The sequence below is a fragment of the Protopterus annectens genome, chromosome 10.part0 (genome assembly GCF_019279795.1).
Source record: "Protopterus annectens isolate FY-2018-M chromosome 10.part0, PAN1.0, whole genome shotgun sequence".
NCBI classification, from domain to species: Eukaryota; Metazoa; Chordata; order Ceratodontiformes; family Protopteridae; genus Protopterus; species Protopterus annectens.
The window spans coordinates 1,513,155,827-1,513,169,573 of NC_056744.1; the positions used below are offsets into that span (position 1 = coordinate 1,513,155,827).

Consider the following 13,747-nt stretch of genomic DNA (forward strand, 5'->3'; position numbering starts at 1 on the left):
TTGGAGTTATGAATTACAGGATGATGGGCTTGTCACTGCTTTGTCTTAGCATTCCAAACACTGAGAACATAACACCAATTTTCCAGACTTTGTTTGCCAGCAAGGCACCCCAGCCGAGGATCGAACCAGAGAACCTCTTGCCTCACAGCAAGAGGTTCTCTGGTTCGATCCTCGGCTGGGGCGCATTCTGTGCGGAGTCTGCATATCCTCCCTGTGGTCGCGTGGGTTTCCTCTGGGCACTCTGGTTTCCTCCCACATCCCAAAGACATGCTGTAGGTGGATTGGACACGCTAAATTGGACCTAGGTGTGAGTGTGTGTGTGTGTGTGTGTGTGTGTGTGTGTGTGTGTGTGTGTGTGTGTGTGTGTGTGTGTGTGTGTGTGTGTGCCTTCTGTAGAAGGTTGGGAGCCGGGCTGGCAACTCAACACTGTAAAACTCCACTGCCAATCATGAGTGGACAGGTGATCCGCTGTGGCAACACCTTACCGGGACAAAGCTGAAAGAAGAAGAAGATCTTGCAGTCTGTAAAATGCATCCTGATACAAGACTAACACCAGTGCTGTGTCTTTAAATGAAGGCGGTCCCAGAAGTAACTTCTGTTCTTGGTAAGTGAAACAGAAAGTCAAGTCTGAATCTGAATTCTTTTGCAATGGCATCCAGCAAACAAGATAAAGATTATTTGGAGGAATTCATTTGTCCAGTGTGTCTTGATTTGTTAAATGTTCCTGTAATGCTAGAGTGTGGCCATAACTTCTGCAAGACTTGTATTGACCAAGTCTGGGACAACATAAAACAACATTCCTGTCCTGAATGCAGAGCGCTGTGCCCAGACAGAAAGTATGCAGTGAACCGTTTGCTAGCAAATGCAATTCAAAAGGGTCTAACACAGAGGCAAAAAGCAGAGAGACAAGACCCTGGGCATGAAGTCAGTTACAAGCTCTGTACAGAACATAAAGAAAGTCTGAAGTTGCTCTGTGAAGATGATGATACTTTGGTTTGTATACAGTGTGTTCCAAACCATAGTGGCCATAACTTCTTCACTATGCAGGAAGCAGTCAGCATTTATAAGGTAAGTATTCCCCTTATTTGTTAGTTCAAAAGTTTTAATAATATTTCCATAACATAATTCTTGTATTTAGTGACTTCTGCTCTGTGACTTTCATGTTAAATGTCTGTGTTATCTAATTCAGAAGCTTAAAACTTGACAGCAAAGTTAGGAACTGACCATAGACTGCAGAGTGCGAATAACAAAATTTTGTTTTCTCTGTACATCTGTCCACAGATAAAAGACCAGCATTTGATATTCTCTGCATTACATATACTTTTACATTAGAACAAGTAAACATTATTTTTCCGTTTGCATACTAAGCATATCATTTATGTATAGAATAATGCTTTCACCTTCCCTTTTGCGATTTTTGCATGTTTTCTACTGAGATCCCACACTGCTGTAACTAAGACCTCTGTCCCAAGTCCTGTTCTTTTCTTCTTCTTTTGGAGATTGATTGGACATATGTTATAGGTTTTCTTGTGAAACTTCTTTATTCCATCAACTACTGTTTCTGGAAGCTGTCTGCTGAAATAGCTAGGTTGTTTTTCATAAGAAATTATGCCCTCATGTGACTGGCAAGAAACAGAAAGGTTATCAGTTGGTGGTGACAACTTCAATCAAGTGTTGATATATAAAAATGATACTTTCTTGGTGAGAACAGTATGCTTGAGTGATTCATCATTTGTTCGTATTTCAGATATAATGAGGTGGCAACAGCAGCAGAAAAGCTTTCCTTGAAAGTGAACTTATGCTTACAGAGAAGTACATTGTTGAGGGCTGATCGACTTTTGCTTGTGGTTTAAGAGCTGCACTTTTCATAAGTGATGTGCTCTATTAGCAGCTCCTGTAGAGCACTTGTTGGATGCCTTAATTGTTTTATAATGTTAGCAGTTCTTGGAGACAGCATATATAATGGTCTACATTAGTTCATCGCAATCCCATTGCAGTGAACACCAGATTATCGACCCTAATTAAGCGAAAATCATTTCAGCGATTTGCTGAGTTTACCAAAGGCAAGTAAATACTTGCCCTACAGTACAACTTTGCCCTTTGCTCCACTGTAGTGTGATCTCAGAGTTGGTGTATATAGTTGGGGGGATGTGGGGAGTAAAGCCCCCCACTTGCGTGGGTTCGATTTGCTTAGCTGTTGGTCCATTGTGCTGTAGGGCAAATTCAGAGAATCGTTGAAACAAGCTTTGCTAAATTAGGGTCAATGATCCGGTGTTCGCCGCAATGGGATTATGACGAACTAATATAGACCCTATATAACAACTTGTAAGTAGGGAGCTAACATAGTGTTGACAAGGAAGTAGCCATTTTTGAGAGTTAGACAAGGAAGGAAATTAAGCTATGAGTTCATGAAAGGTGATTCACTAATCCTAAAACAAAATTAAGAATATCCACATAAATTTTATAACAATTTCAAATTTTCCTGAAACTTAAATGCTGTTGTTTTTAACTTAAAAAGCATATCATTCAAACTTCATCTTGAAAGGAGCATGTCTCATGTCTCGTGTTTTCAAATGAGACACTGAGGCTGGGTATGCATTCAAGTAATTTATTATTTAATTATTTATAAGTCATTTATTATACATATCAGGAGCTGTAATTGGAACATATACTTCAAACTTCATTAGTTTACTGACTGACTTGTTACTTCTTACACACACACACACACACACACACACACACACACACACACACACACACACACATACACACACACGCATTTCCATTCAAGCTTACACTCAGTCTGACTGACTACACAAAATGGCACTGATCTCACACGTTCTTAGTAACTTATATGCATGTGCTATCTAGCTACAGTGGCTGATTAGGTTCAATATACACACTGATCTACATCCTCCCTTTTTAATTTTGTATGCCATGCAAATAGGTTCGACATTTTAAGAGCTATACATCATATCAACATTTCATCATCAAAACTGAGTTCAAGTTCAAGTCACTACATATTTAGCATTGGGTCTGGAAATTCTACCTGAACTGGTAACATAGAAATTCTGACTGGGTTTAGCAACAGGGACAGTCTCTGGAGAGTTTGTCAAAACTGAAACATCAGTGTTTACATCAAAATTGTTTGAAGGAAGTACACTGTCCTTTTGAATTCAAACAGTTGACAAGCCACGCTGAGAAATAAAGTTGCTGGCATGGGTAATCTGCTGTGTCACTTGTTTGGAGACAGGTAACACATGTCTTCAATTCCTTCTGAAAACCATTCCTTCAGATTTTATGATGTAAGATCTCAGTTCTTCACAAATATTCTTCATGATTCCCACTCTGTCATATCCTTTAGATGTTTGCATTCTCACAACTTCTCCTTGTAGTGATGGTCTAAGAAATTTACTGGGCTTATCATAGTACAATTTTTGTGACTGACGTTTTTTTGAAAGTTGAGCCTTGACCACTCTATTATTCTTTGTGTTTGGTACTAACGATTGTTTACTGATTAGAAGAGCTGATCTAGTCTGTCTGGGCATCAGTCTCTGAGCAGGTGAACCAAGTAAGTTATCTTGAGGAGTGCTTCTCAGATTCAGTAAGTTGAGAACATTGGTACCATCTCAATTGGATTTCTCCAACAAGTACTTTGCACTCTGAACTTCCAGCTCAGCTAATCCATTGGACTGTGGATGCTCAGGACTACTAGAAATATAGACACAGTCCCAAGACTCAGAAAATTTCTTAAACTGCTGACTTGTTTACTGTGCACCATTGTTAGACATGACTTTGTGCAGACTACCACTGACAGAAAAATGTGTCTTCAACTTTGTAATGAATGTGCTGGATGTTAAGAGGTAGGTCAGTTTCAAACCAATTTGAGTAACAGTCTGCTAACACTAAGTAATTCTGACCATTCCTTTCAAAAATATCAGTAGCAACTATTGACCATGGCAATTCAGTAATCTGGTTTAGCCAAAGTGGTTCTTTTCGTTGATGCGGTATAGTGCTGTTGCAGATTAAACATGCTAGGGTTTCCTTCTCTATATCTTTGGCCACAGAAGGCCAAAATACAACTCTTCTTGCCTTTCTTTGGGTTAAATCAACACCTGGGTGATCACAAGGCAAAATCTTGATATATTCCTGTTGTAATGCTTTAGGAATTTCCATTTTTGGACCTTTCATGATGATTCCATCAAAAGCTCACGTCTGTAAGGAATATACTTCTGAAGGTCAAGTGGTAAACTGGTTTGTTGTGTTGGTCAGCCTTAACTGATAATATTTTTCAGCTTCTGGAGAATTGGGTCTGAAGCTGTGTGATTTCTGAGATCATCAAGCAGTGATGAAAAATTTCTGACCTCCATGACTTCAAAGTCTGCTATTCCATTTTTGTTCTGCTCCGTCATTTGTCTGTATGTGACAAAAAAATCAGCATGGTATATGCGTTTGTCTTTTGTGTAAACAATATTGAAATTGTACTTCTGTAATGTTAATATCATGCAGTGCAAGTGAGCTGGGGCTGTATGCATTGGCTTTTTCAAAATTGTCACTAGTGGTTGGTATTCAGTCATATTTGGATAGGTCTGCCATGAATATAATCATTGAACTTCGAACATGCGAACATTACTGCCAAATGTTCTTTGCGCTATTTGCATATAGTGCATCTCTGTTTGAGTTAAAGTTCTTGATGCATAGGCTACTGGTATACATTCTTGAAGACATGCCTCACCAAGGCCATACTTTGAAGCATCACAAGAAAGAGTTACAGGTTTGTGAATATCATAATATCTCAGTGTGGTTGGACTAGTAATTATTTTCTTCAGAATGTCAAATGCTCTTTGGTGTTGTTCCAACCAGGACCGTTTTATATTTTTTGCGTGCCAGCTCACTTAATGGTGCAGAAAGCTCACTCAAGTATGGGATGAACTTTCCTAAATTCTTGGACATATGTAGAAAACATTGTAAAGATGTGACATTTTATGGAACTGGCATTTCAAGAATTGATGCCTGCTTAGACAGCTCTGGTTGTAAGCCAGAGGTGGTAAACAAATGTCCCACATAAGTAACTTCAGTTTGAAATTACATTTCTGAAGATTCAGTTTAAGATTTACTTCACAACATATTTATCTTGTTCGTCTTAACCATTGCCCCTACATTAATGTCATCTACTATAAGAGCACATGGATAACCAGAAAAAAATTGTTACATCACACATTGAAATACTTCACTGCAGAACTAATTCCAAATGGCATTCTCAATAATCTGTATCTACCAAATGGTGTACAGAAAGTGGTTAACAATGAAGATTTGCGATCCAGCAAAATCTGCCAAAAGAAACTTTTTGCATCTAAGAATGAAAAAAAAAAGTGGCATCTGGCATGAGAGCAGCTACCTCTTCTACTGTACTAATTGGATAATGAGGACATTTAAGTGTTTTGTTTAAATTGCTTGGATCAATACATATTCAGATATCATCTGAGCTTTTCATACGAGCTACGACCATGCAGGATACCCCTTCAGTTGGTTCTCCTACTCGAGTAAGGACATCTAAATTCACCATTTTGTCAGGTTCTGCTTTTATTTTACTTTACTTTGCTACTGGAATCTTCTGTGCTGGTTTGACAACTTGGCTTACTTCATGGAATATCTGACTAGAAGTTTGCCAAGCTTATTTTTGCAAATATCAGCATATTCACTAAAAATATTCTGTGTAAAAGTATCATTGTTGTTCAGACTTATATGGTGGACCTCTTTATTACATGAAATCAGTCCCCATTCTCAGACTGCCTTTGAGGCCTAACAGTGACTGCACATGTCTTTTAACTATGCAAAACTGCAAGTTGTAGCTGTTTCCAGCAGAATAGCATGAAAGAACTACTACACCATCAGTTTGAATCTCTTCACCATCATAAGCAACTAGTTTTGCACACTTTGATGAATCAAGTTTATCACCAGCTTTTACTTTAGCAAACATTTGTGCTGATATAACACCGCACTTAGATCCAGTGTCTACTTTAAGCTCTACAGGTTTTCCATTAATTTGGAGAGTACAAAATATTTCATTCTTTGCTGACAACTGATAATCTACTATATTAACTGTTCATCAATTTCAGAGACAACATCAACATAGAAAGTTTGCCCACAGATATCAGAGTTTGCTACAGTCTCTATCTGATCTGTGTGCTTCTTCAGATACTCTCTCTTAATATAATTTTGTTACAGTTTAGACTTGCAAAGCCTTTGAAGTGATTCCACTTTTCACATTTGTGAAATTGCTGGCCAAAAGCTAAACACTTTTCCCTTTTTAGGTTCATGACTGCCTCCACAATTGCAACAGTTATCAATGAGGTTTGGTGTGGCACTACCTCCCAGTTTAAATTTCTTTTCCATCCCAATTCCATGTAGTACACTGTCAACATTCACACTAGCAGATACTGCAAACATGATTTTTCCATTCACAGGTATATTCGTATGCTCTTCTGTAATCTCACGTACTTGATAAATCTCAGTGGCTTTGCTCAATGTGAAATCACTATCTTGAAGCAAAATCTTTCACACTGAATTATTATTAACACCACATACAAGATGGTCTTTTATCAATTCCTCTCATAAATCACCAAATCTGCACATTTTTTGCTTTATTTTTTAAGTCAGTAATATATGCTGCAATAGTTTCACCAGGCTTTTGATTTCTTGTGTAAAATTTGTGCCTTTCCATTGTAATATTCATTTGAGGGTTACACATTTCTCTAAATTTACATTTTAAGCACCCAGGGTCTTTGCGCATTTCAACCTGTATCACAATATGGCAGTTCTCCTCCTCCCCTGCATACACAGCAGGTGCATACACAAATGAATGTTCTCTCTCAATGGCTTCCAAGCCAGAAAAATTGAGAAGTATAAATGCTTTTGTACAGCGTCTTTATCAGAAAATGCAGCCTGTGTGAAAATATCATATTCTTGCTCAAACACCCACCAGTTCTCAGCAATATTATTATCAAATACTGGCAGTTCAAGTCTAAGAAATCCCTCTGCCATAATAACAAAATTCATTTAAATATAAGCATAGTCCTGGTACTTGTAATTTATGCCCGAATGTACAACAATCTTCTGAAATTGCTTTTATTTCAACACTGCATATACTGCAAGCACTCTGAACACTTTTTGGATACTTTGAAATGTCTTAGGGCTGGATTCACGATGGCTTGCATGGAGTCTAAGAGTAGAGTAAGACTCCATGCAGCCATCATGTCCGACGAGCGATCCAGGAACAGCCTGTAGGGGTGTGTAAGAGAGCTCCTAAAATGGCTCTTACACGGACAGGGCTGGGACATGCAAATCACCTCAATTGCAGGCGAAAGGCATGCAAATGAGGTAGATTTGCGATTCAGGAAACCCAAACCTGTCCGAGTAAGAGCAGTGTTATTTGCAGAAATGTACTCAGTTGACAACTGAGTACCATTCTGCAAATAGCAAAACGGAGCCGAGACAGCTCCAAATAAAGGTTGCATCCAGTGCAGGAAGCATGCCAATGGCCAAATATATGGCCATTGGAAATGTTCCCTGATGCAAAATTAAAATAAAAATAATTTTTTTTTGCTGATTTCTGATGATTAAGCATAGCGCAGTGCCATGCAAATGGGCTGTGCTCTAAAACACAGAATACTAAAAATTATAACCCACAAATGTGGATTTTATTGAAATTGTTAATGTACAATGCAAGGGAATGGCAGGCTGAAGACAACATGGCCACCGAGTAGAGGTTGCTAAGGGGGAAGCTCAGTCTAAGACATGTAACCAAGCATTAGTAGGCAATCCTATGTAAATGAGTGTTAGGATAGTGAATCGCTAGTTTACATAGCAAATGAGCACAGTCAGTGGAGTGTAGGAGTAGGATATGGGGAGTAACAGAGTAGAAGATAGGTGACATCATGAGGGGGGTATGTTTGAAAGAAGTGAAGCTCATTGGAGCAGAGAGGCATGTGTCCGCTGTCAGTTAGACATCATGGAAAGAGGTGTGTCAACAGGTAGGCTAGAGAAAGCCAAGAAATGAAAGGTGTATACCGTGGATAACACCAAAGTTTCTTTCTGAGCATGCATGCGCGCGTGTGCATGCCTGTAAACCCGAGTAAGACAGAGTGCAAGCGTGTAAGCGTGAGTGCGCGTGTTTAAGCTGGAGTAAGCATGTATAAGGCTGTTTAAAGAGTTGTAAGCGCATTTGTGCTGGTGTGGGCGCGTGTTTGAATAAGCAAGTTTTAGTCCATGTAAGCATGTGTGCGTGCATGTTAGCTGCTGTGCGTGTGTTTGTGCTTGTGTGTGCAGCGCTCCTCCCTAAGGAAACAGAAAGAAAAAGGAAGCACAACAAATAGTAGGAAGCTACCAGGGAGTACTAGCAGAGCTAGCAGGTGAAAGCAATCAGAATCAGGCAATTATACAGGCAGTACACTAGCCCAGCCCAGCCTAGCCTAGCACTTAAAACTCTGCCAACAACAGTCCATTATGTTTCTCACAACAGACACTGCAGTAAGCTAATAGAAGTGAAAACTGAAAAAGCTTTATTGAGACAGAAATGTTAGGGGCTGCCATTGCTGTTATAAGGTGACATGTGCAACATGCTGATGGTGTTGACAATGGAAATGCTGCTGGACAACCCACAGTGAGGAGACGGAGAAGAGTGTACAGGCCCAGGGTAAGTGGAGCGCTATAGAGTGGACAGAGACCTCATGCAGCAAATTGTTGAGCTGTGCAGGCCACGCCTCACACACAGAACCAACAGAGGGGAACCCATCCCAATGGAAACCTAGGTATGTGTTGGCCTAAGAATATTAGCAACAGGTACCTTCCAGAGACCAACTGGTGATATAATGGGGCTATCACAGGCATCAGCATCCAGGGTACTACACCAGTTCCTGGATGCCATGTCAGCACATGTCGGTGATCATGTATATTTCCCCAATTCCCGTGAGGTATTGGCCAGCAATATGCATCTCTTCCAGCAAATAGCGGAATACCCTGAGGTAGTGGGTGCAATAGACTGCATGCACATATGCATCAAAGCACCAGACAGTGAATGGGGTAGGGTCTACTTCAACCACAAGGGCTTCCCCTCCATCAACTGTCAGGTTGTGTGTGATGCCCATGGCATAATACTGAATGTGTGTGCAGGCCGCCCTGGAAGCTACCATGATTCCCATATCTGGCATCTGATGCAGCTGTACCAGACACTTGCCAATGGGGACATCCCACATGGTCACCTAGTGGGGGATGCTGGCTATGGACTGGAGCTGTGACTGATGACACCCATCAGAAATTCACACACACCTGAACAGGAATGCCATAATGATGCACACGCACAAACACGTAATGTAATAGAGCATGTGTTTGGGCTGCTCAAGTCACTGTTTCGCTACCTGGACACATCTGGTGGAGCCTTGCAGTACTCACCAACTACATGTGCCCAAATTGTCATGGTATGTGCTATGCTACATAATATGATCCTGCGAAAACAGCTGCAGCAGGACCAGCATAGGCCTGGGCCAAACAGCCCCCCACCATTGCCAAGGCCATCACAGGCAGAGCATGACTCGGAGGAGGAACAACCTGAGCCTGCCCCAGTAGGCGGAAGGAGGCGTGCCCAGTATGCTTTGGCCTTGGCAAAGAGGCAATGTATAGCACATACACTGGCTCAGTAGGAACTCTGGAAATGATACCTCTCTCTGACTCGCACATAAAGTAAAAGGGATGCCTAAGTTGACACTACCTGCTTCCAAACATGTGCAGGGAGTGTAGTATGTGCATCTGACATAGGCAGCCCTGCAGCACCACCTAAGGCAGGAATGCCATGTGTTAAACAATATAAAGCAGTGCTAAACAGCAATTACCACCATGTAGTATATGCAAACAAAATCGCACACACCAACTAGCACAACTGTGGTCAATGTTCAAGTAATAGTGGGCAATGTCCAGCAATGTTGGTGAATATTGAGCAATGTCGGACAAGCCTGGTCTAAGTAGAGCATAGCTGAACAAAAGCCAAAATGCTCATATTTGCTTAACAGGGCCTTAAGCAGTCTGGTCTGCTCTGTATGAAAATATAAAGCAGGGATGGGCCTCGAACCCAGGATACTGTGCACTATAGCCAAAGTACTGAACCACTAAACCATGGCAGTATTGCAGTGGTCCACCTGTATGATGGAATGTTGATAAGTCTATGCAAAGTATTCCATGGAAACACTGCAGGCTCAGCATAATCCTTGTTGAGTTATGACACAAAGGTGAGTCCTGCAGTGAGAACAGAACCTGACTTCCAACACACACAGTATAAATGTTAATATTGGTCATGTTCGCACACATCAGCAAATGTAGTGGACCTCAGATAGCAACATACTGAAGGTTCACACTGGGCATGCTCACATACTTGAATAAATGAGACAAATGTCAGGCAACAAGACATGTAATGTCAGAACTGGGCATGCTCACACACTTAGGCTATGTCTGAGTAAAACAGTGGGCCACACATATCTGGCAGTTACATGTGTTAACCCAGGAACCTGTCACTATACAGCAATCTGCCCTGTGCACAGAGTTATATGACAACAGACACATCTATAATATAGTGGAACCCTGTCATAATCAAATATGTTCTGCAGATACCGAAGTTCTTCATAGAAACTGGTAAAGCAAAGATGATAAAGACCTGCAAACAGTATCAGCAATAAACATTGTGCATCATGAACATAAGCATAGGTTCAGAGGTTGATACTAGGCTATCTGCCCTAGGGCATGTACAAACCTAGCCAGAGTGTGTTTGGCATTCACAATCCTGTCACATTACTACACTGTGTGTGTGAATAGTAGGTCACACAAGATAGCCCATGTACGTTTATGCTAGTGTGCCTCTGTCTAGCAGGGACACAGAGGATATCCCAGGGGTAAATATGCAATCACCCATACATTTGTCAAGATGTCTCCAGTAGGTGGTCAGTGGGTGGCTCTGCCTATGTGAAACTGGGATTACATTCTGTAGTGAGTGGAGCCTCTGGGATAAGAATCTGTCCCTCCACAATGTCCTATTAACATCTGTGCTGAGGTATACGTTCCTGCAGTGTGTAGCTCCAAGGGAGTTAGATATCCTGAGGTGGAGCATGTCCAGTAATACTGGTTTGGGTATAGCTGTAAACAACAGGCACACATCATATCTGAGTAGGTGGTAAGCGACTGAGTAGAGCTGGAGTTACTGCATCTGATCTATGCAGGGCATCTGTGTGAGTCCCTAGATCTGCTTGTTGAGGACCGTTCATGGCCAGTACAGTTGCTGCAGGTGTCAGGTAAGGTACACCCCAAATGTGGCATTGTAACCAAGCATGGATGTGATGAGTATAGGGCCACAATGACCTTACTCGATCTAGATGTGAAACCATATGGGATAAGGTGGCACACATAGCAGGTGTGTCCAACCACTTTGGCAATGTGAATGTTAAAGGCGACAGTATGAACAAGTGATGTCCCCAAACCCCTAACAACTCCTACCGTATGTAATGGAGTACTACCTATGTGGTAATGTGTGGGCATGTTGTTACTCCTAAAGGGGATGACTATGCAACCAATGGCATTTAGCTGTAGGCCATGGCTCAGGCACCAGTCATCCATCTCTGTGAGACCCTGATTGAGTATGCATGTGGCAGCTGGAGAGTTGATAATGGCACCCAGTTTGCAGTCAAGTGCAAACATGTTCAGACATATTCCCCCTTTGATAGCTTGTACGCAAGACAAATATATATTGAACAAGAGAGATCCCAGGACCAAGCCGTGTGGGATGCCATGTGTAACTGGTGTATAGTCAGGCATGGCATCTGCAATCCTGACCATGTGGGTGCTATCCCTGATCTAGGTATCAATCCATTGTGTGAGATATGTGTCCAAATTGATGCTGGTGAGCCTATGCATAATGGCCCAGTGGGTTATTGTGCTGAATGGTTTTGCAAGGTTCAGGTAGGCTGAGTGGATAGCTGTCCATATGTTGATGGACCTGTTAGCCATTTAAAGAATACCTACAGGATCAAGAGGCAAGATCTGCCCACAACAATGCTGAAATGAGTAGGACACAGTGTCTGTAGGTTCCTGATGTCTATGTGTAGGAGTCCTATGACAATATGTTCCATAGCTTTGCAGAACAGGCTACATAGGCTTATAGGGTAATATTGTCTGTGGTCCGTTGTGGCACCAACTCTGTGCAGCAGGACCACTGTTGCAGTATGCCATTCCTTGGGTACATATCCTGTGGTAACTCCGATATTGAACAGTGATGTAATGTGAGGTTTGCGTTTGTCATGATGCTCATGTATGATGCAGGCTGGGACACCATCTGGTCACATTGATACTGTGATGTACGCTGTGGGGAGGGCAGCACTCACCTGTTACTGTGTAATGTCAGGGAGGTTATACTCTGTTGGGATGGATAGTTGCTCCTTAGGGGGGGATGGGTGGGAGGCATCTGCACTGAACCTGTTTGCCAGGATGTAGGCAATGCCAGTGGGTTCAGGGTAGGTTTAGTCAGTATGCAGTTACTCACAGCATATCAGTGAGTGTCCACTCAGGTTCCTGACATGACTGAAGAAGGCCGTGTGATGGTCCTACGTGTCAGGTGCAATTGTCTGGTAGAAGCGGCCCTTAGAAAAGTCCATGGGTTATTGTAGCTGTCTGCTAGTACAGATCACAGATGCCTTCCCGGTCTGGGATTGTGCTCTATCATGTAGTAGCATCCTCTTGATGTTGTACAGCTTATTAATGGCTGGGGTCTACCAGACAGGTCCCCTGCCATTGCAGTAGTGGGTCTTCTTGTTATTTGGGATAGCACAATCCATGCAGTCCACTAGGTGTCCATAGAATGTGTATGTAAAGGATGCAGCAGTGTGAGCCGTATATGCCACTGTCTCAGGATCTCTGAAGGATACCACCTTGCTTCGGTGAAGTGAGATGTTGGCTCATGAGAAGTTCACCAAGATTACCAAGGATGGGTGTGTAGAGGGTATATGTATGTCCTGTGAGATACATGTATGTTCTGACCTTACCAATGAGGGGTATATCGCTGGTGTGGAACATAGAGTCCCCATGTTGGTGATGAGCAGGTCCAATATGTATTCCCCGTTGTGGCTGTGCTGACGGGTTGTGCCAAAGCATATGAGTCCACAAATTGTAGTGACTGTTGGGTGAGGTTGTCGGGGCTTGAGTAGTATCCCCAGTCAATATGTGTGTATATGAAGTCACACAATATAATGGTGTCTGTGGAGACCTGCATATTCTCCATAGTTCCCACAAAAGCCAAGTGTGGTTCCTGAGTTTGGGAGTGTGTTCTGTAGCAGGCAACAAACTGAAAGGCAGTATTGCACAATGGTAGTTGTCTATGTATGGTCTGTGATTCTTTGTGCAGTGCTACTAACCTGGAGGTGTGTGCATCTGTGATGTATATGGATACTCCCCCTAGTTGTGTTGTCTGTTCCAAGTCTTGTTGTCAGACAGCATGGTATGAAACATAACCTGGTAATGCTGGTGTGCATAAGCAAGCCTGAACCAGGTGTCTGTCAGTGCACAGATATTGCTCTCCTCCATACTGAGGAGAGTCCTGAGTGGCCACAATATGAGGTTAACACAACTGTTGTTGAGCAGCATTACCCTTAGTTTCATTTAACCTGTAATGTCTATGGAGGTGGGTTTGTCTTCTGAGCCCTGCATAAAAAAGGCA

The 13,747-nt window shown here is 42.0% G+C and overlaps 1 protein-coding gene across 1 annotated transcript in view; it reads left to right on the forward strand.

The window, feature by feature from the left end:
- Positions 1–614: 614 nt before the first annotated feature.
- Positions 615–13,747, forward strand: part of LOC122814324 (zinc-binding protein A33-like) — a 1,202,255-nt gene continuing 1,189,122 nt past the window's right edge. Inside the window, exon 1 of the mRNA XM_044086911.1 lies at positions 615–1,068. Within this exon, the coding sequence (XP_043942846.1) occupies positions 649–1,068 (420 nt within the window). The 5' untranslated portion in view covers positions 615–648. The remainder of the gene's footprint in view (positions 1,069–13,747) is intronic.